Genomic DNA, 23,337 nt, shown 5'->3' with positions numbered 1-23,337 from the left:
CTCTTCTCTGAACCTCAGAGGGTTCCCAGCAGAGGATCTAGGTCCCAGAAGTGACCTCGATTTCCTCATTTGAGGTTCCAGGGAGGATTCAGATCTTCCCATTTCACAGACCAGTGGAAACTGAGCCCCTCACCTGCTTCAAGACCCCAGGCGCTTCCCTCCCCACTCCCACCCCTCAGGAGCCCGCCTCAGCTCTGCCTCTTTTGCACCTGGGCCCTATCGCCCGCGACGAGGATGATGATGTGGTCCAACTTCTTCATGCACGAGGAGGACCGCCGGCGGCGAGCTCACGGGGCGCGCAAGGCCAGGATGACCCCTGAGCATGAGGGGAAGATCAAGCTGGCGCTGCTGCTGACCTCCGTGGGTGCCACGCTGGCAGTGCTGGCCGTGGGCACCGAGTTCTGGGTGGAACTCAACACCTACAGGGACAACGGCAGTGCCGTCTGTGATGCTGCCCACCTGGGGCTCTGGAAGATGTGCACCAAGCGACTGTGGCAGGCGGACGTGCCCGCCGGCAGAGACACCTGCGGCCCAGCGGAGCTGCCCGGAGGTGAGAGGCCGCCGCCCCCGCGCAGGGCTTGTATCCCGTGTCTGAGAAACCCGTGCCTGAGCCCCGAGGAGAGAGGCTTGCACCCTCAGAATGCGCCCCTACCCACATCAACCTGTGCTCCGGGGACAGCCTCTGCCCCAGGCACAAACTGTGCAGAGAGGGAGTCTGTACCCCCAAACTAGCCTGCACCTCCAGGCCAGTCTGTAGCTCTAGACCAGCCTCTGCCCCCAGAGCAGCCTGTTCCCCCAAACCCGTCTGTGCTCCTAGACCAGCCTGTACCTCCAGACCAGCCGGTGCCCTCAAACTGTCCTATGACCTCCAGAGCTCCTATGCTCCCAGCACAGCGTGTGATCCCAGACATTTCTGTGTCCCCAGACCAGCCTGTACCCCCAGCAAGCCCATGTTCCTAGAGAAACCTTGTGCCTCTGCACACAGCCTGTGCCCCCGGACCCAGCCGATGACTCCGGACACAGCTGGTGCCCTCAGACAGCCTTTGTCTCCCAGAAACGCTCGCGCCCCTGAGACAGCCTGCACCCTTAGAGAAAGACTCTGGGTTCCTGGTGTCAGCTTGCTCTCCCCACACTGGAGACAGCCTGCACCCCCAATCCTGTGGGCCCTGGGGAGAAAGACCGCCTTGATGCCCACCCCAAAGTATGCTGTTCCCTCCTGCCGATTCCACCAAACAGCTCTCACCAAAGACCTCCCAACATCCCAGGGCAGACCTTGTGCTTCCTGGAAAATCTGCTTCATTTCCTACCCATTTCACCTCAAATTCCCCAACTGGACACTCCAGCCCTTCTCATTTTCTCTTCCAGGCACCCCGACACCCCTCACTTCCCTACAGAGTGGCTGTTTCACCCATACCCATGCCAGAGAGCTATCCCGTACCTCTTACTCTCCCAGACAGGCCACGCCATGCCCTAAACTTATACCAGAGAGACATCCTATACGCCTAGGGGACAGGAATGGGATCTCACTCCACCTCTACTGACCCAAGGAAACTATCTGACACCGCTCAGAGCCCATTTAGGATGTCGCATGCTTGGTCACCCGTATGGCATCTGCAACACTCTTTCCTCTCCAAAGGATGTCCTATAATCTCAGTACCCCTCAAAGAAGATCTATCCCTCTGGGATCCAGATGGGATTTCCCTCCTCCTTCACTTTTCCGGATGTGATCTGTTACATCCCTAGGGTCCAAATAAGGATGTTCCAAGCCTTTGATAACAAAGTGGGATGCCAAGCACCCTTGTTATCTGAGGTACCACCCAGTCAGCATGCAGACTGGCTAATTCTCACCCCTCAGAGCCTCAAGCAGGAAGTTCCCAAATTTTTGACAAGTGGGATACTCTGGCAATAAAAAATATTAGATGCTAATGTAGTGCCCGGCTCTGTTCTAAGTATTTCACTTGCATGAACTCATCAATCCTCATAGCAACCCTATGAGTAGTTATTATCCTCCCCAAAATGAGGAGCAAGAAATACAAATGTCACAGTCTATGCACCCAGGCTAGTCATATGGGGTTTGAACCCTGGTCATCTCTGTTCTTTCTTTTTCTTTTAAATTTTAAAAAATGTTAAAAAATATATTGGAGTATAGTTGATTTACAATGTTGTGTTAGTTTCAGGTGTACAGCAAAGTGAATCAGTTATACATATACATGTATCCACTCTTTTTTAGATTCTTTTCCCATACAGGCCATTACAGAGTATTGAGTAGAGTTCCCTGTGCTATACAGTAGGTTCTTATTATTTATTTATCTTATATATAGTAGTGTGTATATCCCAGTTTATCCCTACCCCCCTTATCTCCTGGTTACCATAAGTTTTTTTCCTACATCTGTGACTCTGCTTCCGTTTTGTAAATAAGTTCATTTGTACCCTTTTTTTAGATTCCACATATAAGCGATATCATATGCTATTTGTCTTTCTGTGTCTGACTTATTTCACTCAGTATGGCAGTCTCTAGGTCCATCCATGTTGCTGCAAATGGCATTATTTTGTTCTTTTTTATGGCTGAGTAATATTCCACTGTATATATGTACCACATCTTCTTTATCCATTCCTCTGTTGACAGACATTTAGGTTGCTTCCATGTCCTGACGATTGTAAACAGTGCTGCAACGAACATTGGGGTGCATGTATCTTTTTGAATTATGGTTTTCTCTGGATATATGCCCAGGAGTGGGATTACTGGGTCATATGGTAGTTCTATTTTTAGTTTTTTAAGGAACCTCCATACTGTTCTTCATAGTGGCTGCACCAATTTACATTCCCACCAACAGTGTAGGAGGGTTCCTGGTCATCTCTGTTCTTAACAGCGACACTGTATTGCATCTCACTAGTCCATAAATATGTCCCAAAGGTCCTCACTGCACTGGGGGGGCTGTCCCGCCCCACCTGACTGCATAATATGGGGTCCCTCACATCCCTTGATGTCTCCCTAATGGTCAGAAAGAGCTTCAGTCTCCTTAAAGGACCATCACCATCATCCCACAATCCTGACCCTTCAGAGGACATCTCCCAAATTGCAAGATTTCAGAAATATCCCACACATCCCATGGCCCATCAAAGGACATCCCAAAGGGGGGTGACCCATATCCTACTCTTTTCCAAATGGGATATGCCATATCCTCTGGGGTCAGAGACAAGATGCCCTAAATCATTAGTAGCCAAAATGGGATGCCAGACACCCCATACTCTCTCAGAAAGATGTATCACACCTTCTTATTCTCTAGTTGAGACTTCCCATTTCCCTTGTAGAGGAAGACCGCTTTCCCCCCACCGACTGGTGGCAGATAGCATCCTCGCCGTTTGTTCTGCTGCACAGAGCATCCTTTACTTTTTGCTGCTGCGGGGTCAGGACTCACATTTCCCACTGCTCCTGCCAGGACATCTCATGCCCTTTTCTTTCCTTGACAGTACCAGGTGGAGTGTCCCACACCACCTCACCTGTCTCTGGAATTTATCTCTTGTCCCTCAGCATCCCCCTTCAATTCGGAAAGTTCCTTTCCACTTCCCCAGACCACCTGACCTGTCTCCTATTTCTTAATACCCCTCTTATTCTCGACCTCTCTCCTCCCTTTCCCTCTGTTCTCTCCTCAGTTTCCCCATCTGTGGAATGAGAAAGTTGGAGTAGGTGAATTCTGTGGAAGTTCTGGTCTTAAAATGCAATTTAGAAAGCACCATTTTTTTTTTTTTTAGTGTGGGCTTTCTTGAACTTCAAGTACACAAATTTGGATGAATCATACTTTTCATTTTCTGCCACAAAATCATTACCAGCCTTTGCAAGATCCTTCATGTGCTTTATTTCACATCCTTATTCTTTTTTTCCATTCTTTCCTAACTCATCTCTTTAATGCATTTGATATGCATCCATGGATGTGTGTTTTAACTTAGAAAAATAGTGTTTTTAATATATGTATGTATTTTAATTTCCATAAATGATATCGTGCTATAGATTTTTTCCTATTTTTGATTTTTTTCCTCAACACTGTTTCTCAGATCTTTCCGTGCTGCTTTCTGTTAGTCTAGTTTGTGGCTACTAGGTGCTGCAGAGACTTGCCCATCACATTTCCTTGTCTATTCCAGTAGAGATGGGCACCTAGGTTGATTCCAACTCCCTGTTTATTTATTTCTTTCTTTTTGGCTGTGCCGTGTGGCATTCGGGATCTTAGTTCCCGGACCAGGGATCGAGCCCAAGCCCACTGCAGTGGAAGCGCAGAGTCCTAACCACTGGACCCCCAGGGACGTCCCCCCACCTCCCTATTATTATAAACAGTGTAGCAATGAACATGATGCAACCCATATATGTTCCTGCACGTGGTTTTTTTCTGAATGTATACCCAGAAGTGAAACTGTTGGGTTATAGGGATAAACATACTTCACTTCATAAAGTATGTCAGAGTGCTTTCCAAAAAGGCTAGTACCCATTTACACCCCCAGCTGTTTCCTCTTATCCTTCCAATGCTTGATATTATCCTTTGAATATTTGCCCATCTAACTGATCCAAAGTGCCATGTCCTGCTGATTTAAGTTGCATTTCTGTGATCCCTGCTGAGGTGGAGCATCTCTTCATGTACTTGTGAGTAATCCACGCTTCCTCTTCTATGAATTGACTATTCATATCCTTTGCCCAGTTTTCAGTTGGGTTATCTCTCTTTTCTTGCTGATCTGGAAGAGTTCTTTGTGTAGTCTAGACATGAATCCTTTCTGAGATAAGAATCTCTCCTGAGGGCTTCCCTGGTGGCGCAGTGGTTGAGAGTCTGCCTGGCGAGGCAGGGGACGCGGGTTTGTGCCCCGGTCTGGGAAGATCCCACATGCCGCGGAGTGGCTGGGCCCGTGAGCCATGGCCGCTGAGCCTGCGCGTCCTGAGCCTGTGCTCCGCGACGGGAGAGGCCACAGCAGTGAGAGGCCTGCGTACCAAAAAAAAAAAAAAAAAAAAGAGTCTCTTCTGAGTCTTCTGCCTGGATCTTGGGGTGCTTTGTTAAATAAAGCGATTATCCATTTCTTTCTTTTTTTTTTTATTTTGTGGTACGCGGGCCTCTCACTGCTGTGGCCTCTCCCGTCGCGGAGCACAGGTTCCGGACGCGCAGGCTCAGCGGCCATGGCTCACGGACCTAACTGCTCCGTGGCCTGTGGGATCCTCCCGCACCGGGGCACGAACCAGTATCCCCTGCCTCGGCAGGCAGACTCTTAACCACTGCGCCACCAGGGAAGCCCATTCATTTGTATTCTCACTGGACCCTACACAAACTCATATGACAGAGCCAGGAAACAGACTGTTAACTCACTTTATACAGGAAGAATTGGAAGCTCAGAGAGGTCAATAGCCCACTCAAGGCTGCAGATCTGGACCTCAAAACTCTGGATTTGAATCGCAGCTCCTGTGATAGCAGGTGGTTTCACTTCTCTGAGCATGAGTTCTCTCTATCAGGGATGTTAATTTCATATTTCTAGGTTATTGTGAGCTATGTTAAATGTCCAGCCCTGAGCTTACACTAGGGGCCTCCATGTCATTACCTCTCTTTTTCTCTCTCCTGCTGCCACAGAAGCAAACTGCACTTATTTTAAATTCTTCACCACGGGAGAGGATGCTCACATCTTCCAGAGAACCACAAAGAAAGGTAAGAACTTTTTGCCCGGTGGAGGGGATATGCTGACCACGCTAAAGGATTCCTTTTCTTTCTTTTTCTTTTTTGTAAATTGAAGTATAGTTATTTCCAATATTGTGTTAGTTTCAGGTGTACAGCAAAGTGATTCAGTTATTTTTTTCAGATTATATTCCCTTATAGTTTATTAAAAGGTATTATAATTCCCTGTGCTATACAGTAAGTCCTTGTTGCTTATCTATTTCATGTATAGTAGTTTGTATCCGTTAATCCCAGGGGGGTTCTTGATAGCATTGTACTCTTCTCTGCTTTGCCGCAGGATGGGCACAAGCTCCTAAATCCTGGCGAGGTCTCATCTTTGGAGAGAGGTGGTTCTCCAGAGCCCTGTGTCCAACATTCCCGCCTCAGCTCTGCTTTTGCCACATGCCGTGTTACTTTGGGCAAGTCCCAGCCCCTCTCTGTGGATAGTACGTTAACATCTCACAAGTGTGCATCTCCCACGTGCTAAACACAGTGCTGGGTGTTTCATTTATAAGAGTTCCAGTCCTTGCCATGACCCTGCAGGGCAGGGGCTTTATCTTAATCTTCCAGATGAGAAAACACAAGTCCATAAATGGTTTAATTTATTTCCCCAGGAAGTGGCAGAGGCAGAGGCAGGATTTGAACCCAAATAATTCCAAATGTAAAGTAGTGCTCTCCAATAAAATATTCCATGAGATTGGGAATGTTCTGTATCTGCACTGACCGATATGGTAGCCACTGGCCACATGTGGCCGGTGCAACTAAGACACTGAGTTTTAAATTTTGTTCAATTTAAATCCATTTAAAATTAAAAGACCCTCCGTGGCTAGTGTCTACCATTCTGGACAATAAAACTTTTAAGGCTTTACCCTTTCTACTCTAACCACAGTCTCTCCATCACCCCAGTATGTCAGTATCCCCACCAGTAAAGGAACTGCGGTCAGTATGTCAATATCCCCACTAGTAAAAGAACTGTGGTATGTCATGAACCTTATCTGGTCTTTGTAAGGATTTAATGAAATGATGCAGCTAAAATATGCAGTATGGTGCCTGGCACATAGTAGGTCCTCCATAAACAGTGGAGGACTCTTTATGGAGGACCTACTTACCCTCTCCACTCCTTTCTGTCTTATCTTGGTGCTAAGCGAGCTTGGGCAAGTCGCTGTGCTCCCCTAGGATAGCAAAATAATCACAGGGCACACATATGGAACAAGTGCTATGTGCCAGGTGATGCACTGGGTACATTACATATGTGATTTCTAATCCTCACAGCAGTCAAGTAGAGATTTTGATCTTGATTTTCCAGAGGAGGAAACTGAGGTTCAGAGAGGTTCAGTGACTCTACCAGAATCTTCCAGCCAGGAAGTAGCAGGGGAGAGTTCTGACTTGGATCATTCTGCTGTAATGTACCACCTTCTCTGTTGTCTCCCACACACCCCACTGCCTCAGTTTCCTCACCGGTAAACAAATGGTGACCAGATCATAAGTAATACTTGGTAGTTCCCATCTCCTTCTAATTCTGGCTCTGTCCTTTCTTTGCTCTGTGACCTTAAGCAATGAACTGACCCTTTCTGAGTCTTAGTTCTTCCTTCAACAGTATAAGTAAAACATTGAACTGGATGATCTTCTACTTGAAAATTCTTCTCTAGTCCTGGATCTTCTGGGAGTTCTCTCTACTCCCTACATCCTGTATTCTCTACTTCCCCTTCCCCTCCTCACAGAGGTAAATATGGCAGCTGCGGTGATAGCAGTGCTAGGCCTGGCAGTCATGGCCCTGGGGTGCCTCTGTATCATCATGGTGCTCAGCAAAGGTGCAGAGTTCCTGCTCCGGGTTGGAGCCATCTGCTTTGGCCTCTCAGGTGAGGGTTGAGAGCCTGCAGACTGAGGACATTGCATGCTGGGAGGTTGGGTCTCCAAACACCATTGCATGTTGGGAGGTCAGGTCTCCAAGCACTGTTGCATGCTGGGAAGTTGGGTTTCCAAGCACTGTTGCATGCTGGGAGGTCGAGGGAGGTCTCCAAGCCCTGTTGTAGGCTGGGAGGTTGGGTCTCCAAACACTGTTGTGTGCTGGGAATTGGTGGAAGCTCAAAGGCTATAGAAGTCTCAAAGATGGGAGAGTTCTAAGTTCTGTTGTTGACTGGGAATTGGGGAGTCTCCAAAGACTTCTTTAGATTGGAATCTAGGGTCCCCAAGTACTGTTGCAAGCTGGGACGTTGAGGGAGGTCCCCATGCACTGTTGCATGCTGGGAAGCACAAGGCCTATAGTAGGCTCAAATATGAGGATGGCCCAAGCACTGTTGTTGGCTGGGAATTGAAGGTTCTCCAAACACTCTTTTAAATTTGGACCTGGAGTCTGCAAGAACTGTTGCATTTTTGGAGTTGGGGGTCCAAAAAAGTTCTGCATCTTGTGAAATGTAACCCTCATTGGATCAAATGTTTTCTAAGGTGGATAGATAAGTCATAAACTATATAAGCTTCATTTATTTATCTTTCGTGTATCTACCGAGCACCTACTATGTTCCAGGCACTGAGCTAAGGGCTGGAGATATAAGATTAATAAGACAGACACTGTGCCTGCCCTCATAGAGCCTAGATTCTGACAGAGATAGACAGTAACCAACAATTACACATATAATAATCCAACTATAATTGTGATGAGAGTCACAATAAAGCATATAAGGGGTACACACTGGGGTTGGGGGGCTTGTCAGAGAAACTTCCTGAGAAAGTGATATTTAGGCTGACAATCGAAGGAGGAATAGAAATTATCCAGTCAGAATATGGAGTTGACAGTAGTGGTGGCCATGTTGGTGATGTTTGTTGTTGTGGTGGTAATGTTGGTGATGCCCTTGATATGGTAATAGTGGTGATGGGACAGCATATATGTAGTCTGTAAAAGACTTGGCAAGTTTAAAAGAAGATGAATGAACAGAATGAAGATCAGAGCACAGAGCGGGGCAAAGTTTGCGCAAATGTACATGGTAACCTTAGTTAACAAATGAAGTAGAGGCTTGGTGCAAGATGAGTCAAGGGAGGTCCCTGGTGGTCCAGTGGTTAGGACTCTGCGTTTTCACTGCAGAGGGCATGAGTTCAATGCAGAGGGTGTGGGTTCAATCCCTGGCTGGGGAACTAAGATCCTACAAGCTCCGCGCGGACAAAACGAAAACAAAAATAAAGGAGACAGGGAGATATGAATGTTCAAGAGCACACTCGAATAGAAATTATTAGGAATCACATTCTTATTATTGTTTTGTGCCTTAGAGAGCTTCCTAAACAAAGGGGGAAATTCAGTCATTCCCTGTCTTTCATTTATTCATTAGAAAGGTGTCTGCCCTTAACGAGATTATCATCTGGTTAAGGACAGAGAAATGATACAAATCATCCCACAATTACAAACTGCAGGAAGTGCTATGAAGGAAAAGTAGAGTTCTGTGAGGATGCATAACGAGGGCACTTCATTTAAAGCAGAATTAGAGAAAGGCTCTCTGAGGAGATGGCACTTAAAACATCAAAGTATGGGTAACCAAGCTACAAAGAGTTCGGCGGATTTCGAGTTCTGAAAGAATGCCAGTGAGGCTGGAGCGTGGAGAGTAAGGAGGATACTGGTTTAAAAGACAAACCAAGAAATCAACAGGGAATCAAAAGATCTGGGTTGGAGTCCCAAATTCCAGCCCAGGGAGGAGATAGAAATTAGGCAGATAAATAATGCTCATATAAATTAATATATGTTAACAATTACCAATTGTGGTAAATGCTATAAATGAAAAGTAAAGAGTCTAATGAAAATGTATAACAGGGAGACCCAACAGAGACTTGACTGGTGGTGGTCAGGGAAGCCTTCTCAGAAGAAGTGTAATTCAAGTAAGGAATTCTGTAGAGAATGAGGATGTGTAAGGTGGGCTCAGGGAGGGGTAAGCAGACAGTTATTCCAAGCAGCACAAAGGTCTCCAGGCTTGAACAAATTTGCTGCATTTAAAGTCCTGAATGGGACTTCCCTGGCGCTCCAGTGGTTAGGCCGCCGCACTTCCACTGCAGGAGGCTCGGGTTCAATCCCTGGTCCGGGTGACTAAGATCCCGCATGCCACGCGGTACAGCCAAAAAATAAAACAAAAATAAAGTCCTGAAAGAAGTCCTACTCCATACTGCTGTAGGATGGGAAGGGCAGCTTGAGAGGAGGCTGAAGAAACAGGCAGGGGCCAGGTCACGTGGGCCCTTCTAGGTCATTCGAGGGAAGTCAGGTTCGATCAGGGAGAAGGTAAAGTGATGTGCCTAAGAGAAGAGTCTTGGAGTAGACCTGTCTGGGCTCAAACCCACATGGCTCTTTTCTAGGCTTCAATTTTCCCATCTGTAAAGTGGGGATAATAATAATAATACCCATTCATAAGGTCTAGTGGAAGAGGTGAGATGTGGGAGCATTTGGTTAGATTCTTGTTGCAAAGCTAGTGTGTCAAAGCCAGAGCTCCACAAACTACAGCCCATGGTCAAATCCTACCTGCCTCTTGTTTTGGAGTTAGTGACTTTTTTTTTTTTTTTTTTTTTTTTTTGCAGTACACGGGCCTCTCACTGTTGTGGCCTCTCCCGTTGCGGAGCACAGACTCCAGACGCGCAGGCTCAGCGGCCATGGCTCATGGGCCCAGCCGCTCCGCGGCATGTGGGATCTTCCCGGACCAGGGCACGAACCCGTGTCCCCTGCACCGGCAGGCAGACTCTCATCCACTGCGCCACCAGGGAAGCCCTGGAGTTAGTGACATTTTAAAACCATAAATCATATTGTGGTTCCTACCTAGATCGAAAGCCACGGATGAATTTCCACCACTAGAATAACGTGGCTGCGAGGTCTTATGTGGTCTGGCTCCTACGTGAGACTTCACCTCTTACCATTTGTTCTCTCTGTTCTGTCCATATTAACCTCTTTGCTGTTCTCAGACCCTCCAAGTTCATTCCCTCCTCAGAGCATTCTGCACTGCTGTCCCCTCAGCCTGGAATGCTCTTCCGCCAGCTCTTCCCATGTCTCATTTCTGCAGACCATTTCAGCCGCTGATCATATGTCACCTCCTCAGAAAGACCATTGTTGGCCACCTTGTCTAAAGTAGACCCCTTCCCTGCTGTGTCCCTACCTTGCCTTATTTTTCTTCGTAGAATTGATCACTACCTGAAATTATGCATTTATGTATGCCTTTGTTTGCTAGGGCTGCCATAACAAAGTACCACAGACTGGGTGCCTTACACACCAGAAATGTATTTTCTCACAGCTCTGGAGGCTGGAAGTCCAAGATCAACATGTCAGCAGGTTCGGTTCCTTCTGAGGCAAATCTCCTTGGCATGTAGATGGCTGTCTTCTCCCAGTGTCCTCACATGGTCCTTCCCCATGCTTGTCTGTGTCCTAATCTCCTCTTCTTATAAGGGCACCAGACATACTGGATCAAGGCCCACCCTAGTGACCTCATTTTAAGTGAATTACCTCTTTAAAGACCCTAGTCATATTCCAAGGCCCTGGGGATCAGGACCCCAATGTGTGAACTTTTGGGGGGATGCAGTTCAACCCACATCAATACATTTACCTGATTTTTGTCCATCTCCCCTTTTGGGGTGAATTTCCAGGAGGACAGCCCCTTCATTAGGTTTTTTTTTTTTTTTTCTGGGCCGTGCTGTGTGGCATGCAGGATCTTAGTTCCCCGATCAGGGATCGAACCCGTGCCCCCTGCATTGGGAGCACGGAGTCTTAACCACTGGACCTCCAGGGAAGTCCCTAGTTTTGTTCTTGTATTTTATATATATTTTATAATGAGAGTTCAATTAAGATCTATTGACTGAATGAGAGAATGCATGAATTAGCAGTGGAATGAAGGGGACTGGATGGTGTCGCTCCCTCGTACAGATGCTTTTCCACCTCCAGTGCTCTGATGCTGACCTGCATGAGGTCAAGAAAGGATCACAAAGGGACCACTGAGCCATGTTACGCAGACTCCAGGCTGTATTCTCCAGGCCCCTGACTTAAAACCATGGGGGAGGGCTTCCCCGGTGGCACAGTGGTTAAGAATCCGCCTGCCAATGCAGGGGACACAGGTTCAATCCCTGGTCCGGGAAGATCCTACATGCCTCAGAGCAACTAAGCCTGCAAGCCACAACTACTGAGCCTGCAAGCCACAACTACTGAAGCCCGGGTGCCACAACTACTGAAGCCTGCACGCCTAGAGCCCGTGCTCCGCAACAAGAGAAGCCACCACAATGAGAAGCCCGCGCACTGCAACGAAGATAGCCCCTGCTCACTGCAACTAGAGAAAGCCTGCACGCAACAACGAAGACCCAACACAGCCAAAAATAAAAAATAAATAAAATGAAATAAATTAAGTTTTTGAAAAAAGTTAAAAAACAAAACCATGGGGAAACTGGGAGTGTAGGGAGGAAGGAAGTTCAGAGATCAAGGTTGAAGTCAGACTCTGGGGTCTGAGAGGGGAGGCAGCCAGGATGCATGAGCCATGCATGACCATTGGAGGGTCCTACGTGATCTTACTCCGCCCACCTCTGTACTTCCGCTGCCCACCACCCCCCTCCCCTCCCCCATCCTCTTTGCTCCGCTGCACTGACTTTTCTTTTCTTCCCTCTAACACACTCTACTCCACCCTACCGCAAAGCCTTTGCACCAGCCATTCCTTCTGCCCAGAATAGCCATTGCTGTTTTGTGCATGGCTGGCTTCTTTTTGTCCATTTGGGTCTCAGCTCCAATGGCTTTTCTGATGACACCATGTAAAGCCCCAGCCCCACCCCTGGATGTCACGGCCCTTCCCACCACTCTGTTTTTATCTCCTTCCTAGCGTGCATCACTGTCTGAAATTATCCCGTCTTCTCACATGTTTACTTTGGCAGTTACAACCTGGTCGCCCGCAGGCCAGCGACGGCCCATAAATGTCCTTTGTTTGGCGGGCAGCGTCTAAAGATTTCTCTGAGCCAATATTTAAAGACTGGGTGAATTCCCGTAAAAATCATAATCGTTTAAAAAAATGCTAGCTGTTCTTGAAAACTCAGAAGACCTGGTCTACTAAGCCGCCGTTTCTGACGGGCTGCAGTTGGCTGGAGCCGGGTTTGGGCTATGCTTTGTCATGGTCCCCACCGCACCTGCCTGCTCACTTGTTTGGACTTTCTCATTGTCTATTGGAGACATTTGAGTTTTGCAAGCCTTGGTTTATTTGTGTACCATTTGTCTCCTCCGAGTAGAACATAGGTTCTGTCAGGTTAGGGTTCTTTGGTCTGTCTTGTTCCTTTCTTTTCCTTTAATCAAATTGCATTACATGACTGATTTTCTTTCCGTTTTGTAATCCACCATCACTCTCTTTTCTTTTCAACTTTATTGGGATATGATTGACAAGTATAAATTGTGTGTGTGTATATATATATGCACACACATATATGTATATATATATGTATACACAATTGTATATAAGGTATACAACTTGCAGGATCTCAGTTCCCTGACCAGGGATTGAACCTGGGCCATGGCAGTGAAAGTGCTGAGTCCGAATCACTAGACCGCTAGGGAAGTCCCCTACAGCTTGATGTTTTCATATATTTTGATATACATCCTGAGGTGCTCAACACAATCAAACAAGTTAACACATTCATCACCTCACATAGTAGCTTGTTTTTTGCAGTGAGAACATTTAAGATCTACTCTCTTAGCAAATTTTATGGACACAGTATTATTAACTATAGTCACCATGCTGTACCTTAGATCTCCAGAATTTATTCCTCTTCAGACTGGCAGCAGTCTCCCCATTTTCCCCCTCCGCTCAGTCCCCGGCAGCCACCATTCTGCTCTCTGCTTCTATGGTTTCAACTTAGATTCCATCATCCCTCTTTACTCAAGTCTGAATGGAGTCTTAATTTGACTTTTGTGATTCTTGATTCCTTGGTTTGCTTTGTTCTTTTCTTAAGTGGTGAAAGACACATTAACATAAAACTTAACCATTTGAACCATTTTTAAGTGTCCACTTCTGTGGCGTTAAGTCCATTCAGGCAGTTGCGCAGCCATCACCACCATCCATCGCCAGAACTTTTGCATCTTCACCAATTAAAACTCCGCCCCCATGAAACACCAACTCCCCATTCCTCTTCCCCACCCCCGCACCCACCTTCTACTTTCTGTCTCTCTGAATTTGTGTCTTGTTCTTTCTTTCTCTCCAGCGTTCTAAAATCGTGCCTGCTATAGAGTAGGTGCTTAATAAGCAGTAGTTGAGGAGGTGCTGGTGAAACTGCAGAAATGCATCTCGGGGGTCTCCGAGGAGCTCCGGTTCTTTATGTCTCAGCACAGAAAGAATTCAGCGAGAGGCCAAGTGATAGATAAGAAGTGATTTATTAGAATAAGATGCTTGTGCGCCTTACAAGCGGGTGAGCTAGAGGGTGCCACGCCGAGAAGTTAGTGGGCTAGAGTTTTATAATCAAAGGAGGGTGGGGAGGGGGAGAAGACCACCTCCTTCCTCATTCTTGAGTAGACGTCAAGCTTCCATCATCAGCTCTGCCTCCAAGTCAGGCGGGAGGGTTTTCTTGTCCCTACGTGGTCAAACTGGGACTGTCATGGCCCAATGGAAATGAGCAAAAAGGCGGTAGCATATACTAGAATATGATGAATCATCTCAACTTTCAGCATAATGTCAACTTTTCCTTATATTTTTGTTTTTAATGTGCGCAGAGGAGCATTACCTTAGGAATCAAGCCTCTCTGGGCAGGATGTGGGTCTTATTTCACCATTGTTTCATTGTCTGGGGGCATGTCTCAGGCTTCTGTTGCATGGTTGTGTTGCTAAGCGAGCCTGCTTGGTTTTGTGGTTAAGCGAACCTGCTTTCTTGAGCGATCATTAACTTACAGGGGTCTCCCATGCTTTTTTTCCTTTACTTACAGTCCCCTAGTGGGATTAACTATGTAATCACCTACTTTGTCCCTTTACTCTGTTCCTATCACTAGGGGGTCCCCCAGGTTTCTTGTCTGAGTAAGCATGTGATGGGGTATATTGGGGGAGAGGCTCAGACCTCCGTTGGGGACCCCAGGGGCCTGAGGGCCACATCTGTTCTCCTCTCCCCACAGGCCTGCTGCTTCTGGTCAGCCTGGAGGTGTTCCGCCATTCCGTGCAAGCCTTGCTGCAGGGAGTTAGCCCTGAGCCTCCCCCGTCCCCGGCCCTGACCTATGAATACTCCTGGTCTCTGGGCTGTGGCGTGGGGGCCGGCTTGGTCCTGATCCTGGGGAGTGGCTTCTTTTTCCTGCTCACCCTGCCTCCCTGGCCCTGGGGCTCCCTCTGTCCCAAGTGGGGGCACAGGGCCACCTAGGGTCATCGTTGTGCTTTCTCTAAGCAACTCCCAAACCCTTCGCCTTTCTCCATTGTGCCCCTCAGAATCTTTTGCCCCATGTCCTAGAGAAACTGTGTTCTCCCTGCTCTGGGGGCCCATGCTCTTTGCACAGAACTGCCCCTCACGCCCTCATCTTTTTTCTCTGTAAATATGTCTTTCTCGGGGGCTGAATTTGGGTTGCTTAGGAGTGGGACGGGGAGAGGATTTTTGCAAACGAGGATCCCCAGGGAAGGCTGGTGGGGACCTGATGGGGTAACTAGGGAGTGGGGGGGGGTGAGGTCAGGGGGTCTTGGGAGGGAGTTGGATCTATTTGTTCCACAGATTTGGATGTATTTGCTTGTGGGAGAGACTTCCTCCAGGGAAACAGGGGAATGGGGGAGGAGAGAATCTCTGGGTCTGACCTCACTGTGGCCTGATTTGGGATTAAAGGTTTGGAAATTTAACAACTTTGATTTGGAGTCCGTTGTGATGTGATTTGTACACTCCAGGGTAGAGAAAAGGGGTCACTTGTGCTCTCCAGAAACCCACTACATGCTACTTGTCAGCCCCAAAGTCACATGTCAATGAACCCATAGAGAGTGACAGAAAACTCAACAGTTTGGAACACAAACACTGTTATGGATTGAAGGGGTCCCTCCTGAAAGTATTTGTTGGGGTCCTAACCACCAGGACCTCATAATTGACTTCATTTGCAGATAGGGTCTTTGCAGATGTGACCAAGTGAAAATGAGGTCATTAGGGTGGGCCCTAATCCAATAGGACTTGTGTCCTTATATGGAGAGATTAGGACACTGATACATGCAGAGGGAAGATGAGGTGAAGAGACACAGGGAGAAGATGACCGTCTACCAGCCAAGGAGAGCTGCCTAGAACAGATTCTCCCTTGCAGCCCCCAGAAGGAACCAGCCCTGCAGACACTGTGATCTTGGACTTCCAGCCTCCAGAACCGTGAGACTGTGCATTTCTGTTGTTTAAGTCCCCCAGTCTGTGGTACTCTGTTAGGGCAGCCCTAGCAAGCTGATACACCTGTTAGTCCCTGGAAGTGGGGTTCTGCTGCAACAAGTACCTAAAAATGTAGAAGTGGCTTTGGAATTAGGGAATGGGTAGAAGCTGGAGGTGTTTTGAGGTGCATGCTAGAAACAGCCATGATCGCCTTGACAAGACTGTTGGTAGGAATATGGAAGTGAAAGGAAATTCCTAGGAGGGCTCAGGACTTGCTGTAGAGGAAGTGTACATCATCTTAGAGAATATACGTATCATTATGAACAGAATATTGGTAGAAGCTGTTCAACCACAACTAACAGTAACCAGGCCTTGCAGACCTGGTGTCAAGGGTTGAAATCCTTCAGCCCAAGGGCCCAGCCTCCTCTCATGAAGTCCAGTGTATGTATTTCACCTCAAAAATCACAACTCGAATGAATTCTTCAATTAGATAGGAATTGCTGAAGCTGATCTCAAAGGCCAAAGTCTCTTAAACATTTAAAAATATTTAAAATATGGAATATGTGCCATCTTATGAATGCAAATATTGTGAGTGTGGTTCTCTTAAATGCTTCTATATTTAATTATACATTATATGTGTAATTATATATATTATATATTACATAAAATATATATAATTTTAAATATTTACTATAAATTCAATTAAATGTAATATTGTAAAATTAATATATTTAGTAAAGTAGAAGATTTATATTATAATATAAAATTCTAACAGAATATACTATATTTTAATATAAAATTCTATATAATATTATACCAATATTATATATAATACATGATTACATCATAATAAACAGATTATTATATTGATATTATGGATATTATAATATATTAATATATTCACATAAGTGTTTCTCTATTTAATTATAAATACAACCATATGTTATATAATCATATATAATTATAACATATATTATAATCTTTATATAAAATATATTAATATTCTGTCATATTATATAAATAGAGCATTCATAGGATCACACTGATGTAATATAATATTTATACAATATAACATATTATATAAATAATATAATATGTATATATGTAACATGATATTTATATAACTTATTATATAAATATAATATATATGTAACATGATATTTATACAATATAACCTGTTATGTAAATATAATACTTATATATATAAAACATGATATTTATACAACATATTATACTACATAAGTCTTGTAACATTTATAATGTAATTATGACTTGTCCCAGGGTTGGAAGCAGCTTCCTCCACGAGGAGATCATCTGTCATCCAAGAGGTGTGGGGTAACCCTTTCTTGATTAGCTGAGGCTGCACCCCATCTCAGATTCAGTGGGGCACTCTGGCAGGACATTCTCTTTATTTCTTTTTTTTTTTTGGTACTCGGGCCTCTCACTGCTGTGACCTCTCCCGTTGAGGAGCACAGGTTCCAGACGCGCAGGCTCAGTGGCCATGGCTTACGGCCCCAGCCGCTCCGCGGCATATGGGATCCTCCCGGAACGGGGCACGAACCCGTGTCCCCTGCATCGGCAGGCGGACGTTCAACCACTGCGCCACCAGGGAAGCCCCTCTTTATTTCTTTATGCACGGAACTCAGCATCATGCTAAGGATACTGAGCGGAGAGCTGGGGATGTGCATTCGCTTCTGATTCAAGGGGCAGAAGAAGTGTCCGGCTGTGGTTGAGAATGTGGGCTCTGGACCCGGACTGTCTGGTATGAAACCCTGGCCCCCCTTTTCATAGCTTGAACAACTTGCTTACCCTCTCTGTTTCCTCATGCTCATTGCAGTGCTTACCTCCTAGAGTCCCTGTGAGGAGTGAACACTGCAATAATCTCTGCAAAGCCCCTGGAAGACTGTCTGGCACAGGTCATAACTCCACCAGTCTTGCTGTCACTATTATTTATTGAGTGGCACTTTGGGCTGGGCATACAGTAGAGTGTATAGGGACCCCTGCTGGGCTGAAAGTCTGGTGATGGAAACAGATATTAATCACATAATCACACTAATGAATGTGTAGTTATAAAGTGAGATAAGTGCTAGGAAAAGGGATCACAAACAATTTTTCTTTTCTACTTGACTTTGTGCCCAGTGGACTGAGGGAAGCCCCGAGTTGTCTGCCTTGGGGATGGGATCCTCTGGTCTTGGGGGAATGACTTTTGGTCCAGTGGGGTCTTCACTCTGCACCCTCTTTCCCACTTGGGATATTTGTGGATTTTCCAAAAGTGGGAGAAGGAAATAGAGACCCCTCTGAGACAAATAACTGGAATCACATTATACTATGGGATAATTTATCAATTTGCATCTGGTCACCTCATTTTTTTTTTTTTTTTTTTTTTGCAGTACGCGGGCCTCTCACTGTTGTGGCCTCTCCTGCTGCGGAGCACAGGCTCCGGACGCGCAGGCTCAGCGGCCATGGCTCACGGGCCCAGACGCTCTGCGGCATGTGGGATCTTCCCGGACCGGGGCGCGAACCCGCGTCCCCTGCATCGGCAGGCAGACTCTCAACCACTGCGCCACCAGGGAAGCCCCCACCTCATATTTTCTGAAGTGACGGGAAATAGAAGCTTCTTGAAATCTACCACCTTTTCTGTCCTTGTTGTTTACATTTACTTTTTTGAACATAATCTCAGACTTACAGAGAAGTTGCAAGAACCAGAATAGCGTATAGGAGACCCACATACTCTATTCAGATTCACCTATTGCTAACATTTCACCCGACATCCAAATGTGTAGGGTTTTTTATTCCGCAAACATTTATTTTTAAATGTGAAGTGCACCATGTATGTGCTGACTTATGGATACAACTGTATGAATAGTCCGAGTTTGATTCTCTTAAATGCACACTCAACATCCCATTGAAAGAATTAAAATTAAAAACACCCACTAATCTCAGAACCCAGGCTAAGGAAAAGAACTAGTATCTTGGAAACTGCTGGTATTTCCTTACTAATATCCCCACCTTAAGGCACAACTCTCACAGATAAACAGCCACACCCTGAATTTTGACTAAATCATTCCTTATCTCTTCTTCATAGTTTTACAAACTAAAATTCTGTCCTTTTGAAAAAAAGCTTGTTTCATTTTGCTTAGGTTTGAACTTCATGTAAATGGAATCCTATTGTATGTACTTTTCTGTGTAATTGTCTTTTTTTGTTTTTTTTTTAAAGCCCAAAGAAAAGGATTCAAACTCATGGCCAGAAGGCTGGATAAGACCTACAGGCACATTTTCTTTAGCCTTCAGAATGTTTACTAAGGTATTTATTTACAACCAAGTGGGGATCTAAAATGCTTGGGGAAAAAAATTCCAGAGTTCCAAAAAGCAAAACTTGAATTTGCCGAGGCAGGCTACTATTATCTGCGTAGCATTCACCTTGTGTCAGGTAATATAAGTAATCTAGGGATTATTTAAAGTATAGGAGAGGATACGTGTAGGTTATGTGCAAATACTATGCCATTTAAATAAGGGACTTGAGCATCCTTGAATTTTGGTACCGGCAGCAGGTCCTGGAACGATTTTCTCTTAGATATTGAGGGACAACTGTATTTAACTGAGGTAAAATTCACATAACATACAATTAACTATCAACCATTTTTTTTTAAGTCATACATTAAAAAAAATTTTTTTTTACTTTATTTTTGGCTGTGTTGGGTCTTAGTTGTGGCACGTGGGATCTTTCCTTGTGGCACGTGGGCTTCTCTCTAGTTGTGGCATGCAGGTTTTCTCTCTCTAGTTGTGGCCGGCAGGCTCCAGAGAGCGTGGGCTCTGTAGTTTGTGACAGGCGGGCACTCTAGTTGAGGCATGTGGGCTCGGTAGTTGTGGTATGCAGGCTTAGTTGCCCCGTGGCATGTGGGATCTTAGTTCCCCGCCCAGGGATCAAACCCACATCCCCTGCATTGGAAGGTGGATTCTTTACCACTGGACCACCAGGGAAGTCCCAACCATCAACCATTTTTAAGTGAACAATTCAGTGGCATTCGTTACATTCCCAAAGTTGTGCAACCATCGCCTCTACCTAGTTCTAAGTCCCTGTGCCCAGATATTTGGTCAAACGTTATTCTGGGTGTTTCTGTGAGGGTGTTTCTAAAAGAAATTAATGTTTAAATGGATGCACTTTGGGGACTTCCCTGGTGGTCCATTGGTTAAGACTCTGTGCTTCCACTGCAGGGGGTGCGGGTTTGATCCCTATTTGGGAGACTAAGATTCTGCATGCTGAGCGGCGTGGCAGAAAAAAAAAAAAAAAAGGATGCACTTTGTGTTAAGCAGATTGCTTTCTATATGATGGATGGGCCTCATCTAATCAGTTGAAGGATAAAAAATAGAAGAAAAAGCCCAGCCTCCCCTGGGCAAGAGATAATTCCCCAGCAGACTGCCTTCACCCTGGAACTGCAACATCAACTCTCCCGGGTCCCTAGGCAGCTGGCACAGCCTCTAGAGATCTTGGACCTGTCAGCCTCCATAATCACGTGAGCCGATTCCTTATAGTAAATCTTTTTCTGTGTATGTTACACATCTTATTGTTTCTATTTCCCTGAAGAACCCTGACTAACAGAACACCCTGTGTAGTGCCCTCCTACACTGCACTAGGATTGATCTGTGGGACCCATAGCATATGGCAGAAGTGATGGTATGTCACTTGCAAGATTCGGTTATACAAGACACTGTGGGTCTCATCTTGGTTGTTCTTTTATTTTCTCTCTCTCTCTCTCTCGGACTCTGGGGGAAAACATGTCATGAGCAGCCCCATGGCGAGCCCACGGGGCTGGGGACCAAGGCCTCCTGCTAGCAGCTGTGGGAGTAGCTCCTCTGGCTCGCATCAGACCTTTGGACCCCGCATCCCTGACCAAGAAACAGCCTGTATGAAAACTCACGGGTGTCCCTGCACCAGTACCACCCAGCGAAACCCCATGTAAGCTTGTACAAACCAGTCTTAGCTTGTGGCTGTATGAAAACAATCTGCAGGCTGCATCTGGGTGAGGTTTTTTTGTTTTTTTTTTTTTTTTTTGCCGTACGTGGGCCGCTCACTGTTGTGGCCTCTCCCGTTGCGGAGCACAGGCTCCGGACGCGCAGGCTCAGCGGCCATGGCTCACGGGCCCAGCTGCTTCGCGGCATGTGGGGTCTTCCCGGACCGGGGCACGAACCCGTGTCCTCCGCATCGGCAGGCGGACTCTCAACCACTTCGCCACCAGGGAAGCCCCTGGCTGAGGTTTTGACCTCTCTGGTCTTGTTTAGGGAGATTGGCTCCGGGGACAATGGCTCTGAGGGGCACATTCTAGTCCCAGCCTTTCTTGGGTCATGCCTGGCTCTGGCTCTGTCACCTCTGCAGTTGTCTTGGGGTTGTGCTTTTGTTTCTGTTGTGTGTACATGCTGTTTGTGTGTGCACATGTGCGAGGTGTTGTGTGTGTAAATTTCTCTGTGCACGCACATCTCTGTTTCTGTATTTTTCTCTGTGTGTGTCTGTGTGTGTTTGTGGTGTACTGTCGTGTTGAAGACTCTCATTATGTTTTTGTGTAGCTGTTTCTCTATGGGTTTCTATTTGTGTCTATGCAATTGTGTCCATCTGTGCTTTGGTGTATCTCTGTATTGGTGCCTGTCTACGGGTTTGCATCTAAATGATTTGTGTGATGTCTTTCTGCTTCTTTTTTGCATGTCAATTTATGCATGGCTTTGTGTTTCTTCACAGAGAGGGATTGGGAGAGAGGAGTTACCCTCTCTCTTGCAGAGAGACTTGGTCAGCCTTGTGGTGAGGAAACAAGAGGAACTGGTCCCAGCCTCGTGAAGGAGTCACGCTTCCTGGCTGTATGTTCTTGGGCAAGTTGCTTCACCTCACGGTGCCTCAGTTTTCTCATCTCTTAAGTAGGGATAATAACGTTACCTACTTTATAGGGTTGTTGCGAGGATTCATGAGTTAATCCGTGTAAAGTTTTCAGTAGAAGACCTCTAAATAGTATGTGTTCTGTAAATGTTAACTGCTGTTGATAATAATGCATAGTGCTAATGTGTTTATATAATAAGTGTTTAAGCAGTAGCTATTTTAATGTTACGATCTCTCATATAATCTCTCTTTCCTCACCTTGTCCTCCGACAGGCACCAGACTCTGACTTTAGCCATGATTGACAGAGGCCTGATGCTCCATGAAAGTTGAGTGCTGGAGATGTAGTAGAAGGTTGCCTAGCAACAGAGGTGTTAGGGTAGATAGGAGCAAATCCCTCAGTGGTTCCTGAGAGGAGGAATGTAGGCAGGATTGGACCTATTTGAGGCAAAATAGGAGGAGACTGACACGGGCCACCCTGAGAGTCAGACTGAGGAATTTCTCAGTCCTGCTCCCAGAGCTTCTGGACATATTCCATGTCTTTCTTTTCTCTTCTGCTTCTCACCTTCTCTTCCTTCTCCTTTTCCTCCTTTCCTCTTCCTCCTCCTTCTTCCTCTTCTTTTACTATTACTATTATTATTGATAATAATAACAGCTAACCTTTTTAAGTGCCTCATCGGTGCCAGGCACTGTTCTAAGTGTTCTGCATGAACACACGTAAGCCTCACAACCCTAGGAGATGCTCCTACTACTATTCCACCTAACAGATGAGGAAATAACAAGAAGCCAGCTGGGATTCTGGGGTGGATATTTCTCCCTGAGAAGAACACAGAAGGCAAGGAGGGATGCTCTTTTATGCTCGAACGTGCTTGTGCCAGGACAAGATGCTTGGAGCTGCCCCAGCTATAATAAGGTCTGGAGGCGACAAGCTAAACATTAAAGATGTCAGAGTGGTAAAATAGAAAGGGCTTGGTCCTTATTGGCATGCCTCGAGTGTTTGTATAAAACCGTCCTGTTGGGCAAGATGATTAATTATCTTTATTGCTTAAGCCAGAGTTAGGTAATCGGTTCCTTGCAACTGAGCTCAGCCTAGCTGATAGAATTACCCTGCCAAGGGACAGAACGTGGTAAGGCACCAAAGCCCATGGGTACAGGTAAAGAGGATGCCTCTGAGAATACTCTTTCATTTGCCACACTTACCTTTTGATAGCTTAGAGTCTTATTAGAGGAGAAGAGAGAATCAGGGGAAAGAAAAAAGCACGAGATGTCTCATTTCAGTACAGGGCACGTGAAGGGGCCGAAGTTGACTGGGGGACTATGGTCTTCTCTAGGGCTCTGTAGCTGGAGAGACCATATACCTCATCAATTCCCTTGGAAGAAGGTAGATGCTTTGATATCCACTTTATCCCCCCAGGTGCCAATTTCCTTCCAGCATTCCAGCATTCCTCACCAGACTCTCTTTGTCTCCCTGGAGGAGCCCCGAGATGGTGCCATAAGAGCAAGTGAATATCCTTC

At 46.1% G+C, this 23,337-nt stretch overlaps 1 protein-coding gene across 3 annotated transcripts; it reads left to right on the top strand.

Moving 5' to 3' along the window:
* Positions 1-234: 234 nt before the first annotated feature.
* CACNG6 (calcium voltage-gated channel auxiliary subunit gamma 6) lies at positions 235-15,092 on the top strand. Of its 3 annotated transcripts, XM_022586027.3 has the most exons (4): positions 235-550; positions 5,601-5,675; positions 7,403-7,540; positions 14,760-15,092. In XM_022586027.3, exons 1-4 carry the CDS (start codon positions 235-237, stop codon positions 14,996-14,998), a joined length of 768 nt encoding a protein of 255 aa, XP_022441735.3. In that variant the 3' UTR covers positions 14,999-15,092. The 3 variants fall into 3 exon arrangements, with proteins under 3 accessions (XP_022441735.3, XP_022441736.2, XP_022441737.2); XM_022586028.3 differs by lacking the exon at positions 7,403-7,540 and having other exon boundaries at positions 238-550; XM_022586029.3 differs by lacking the exons at positions 5,601-5,675; positions 7,403-7,540 and having other exon boundaries at positions 238-550.
* Positions 15,093-23,337: the final 8,245 nt, after the last annotated feature.

This window comes from Delphinapterus leucas, chromosome 20 (assembly GCF_059928025.1).
Source record: "Delphinapterus leucas isolate spDelLeu-1000000601 "Yukka" chromosome 20, BTC_Dleu_Yukka2, whole genome shotgun sequence".
NCBI lineage: Eukaryota > Metazoa > Chordata > Mammalia > Artiodactyla > Monodontidae > Delphinapterus > Delphinapterus leucas.
Note: the sequence above shows the minus strand (reverse complement) of the source record. Positions and strands in the feature narration are given on the sequence as shown.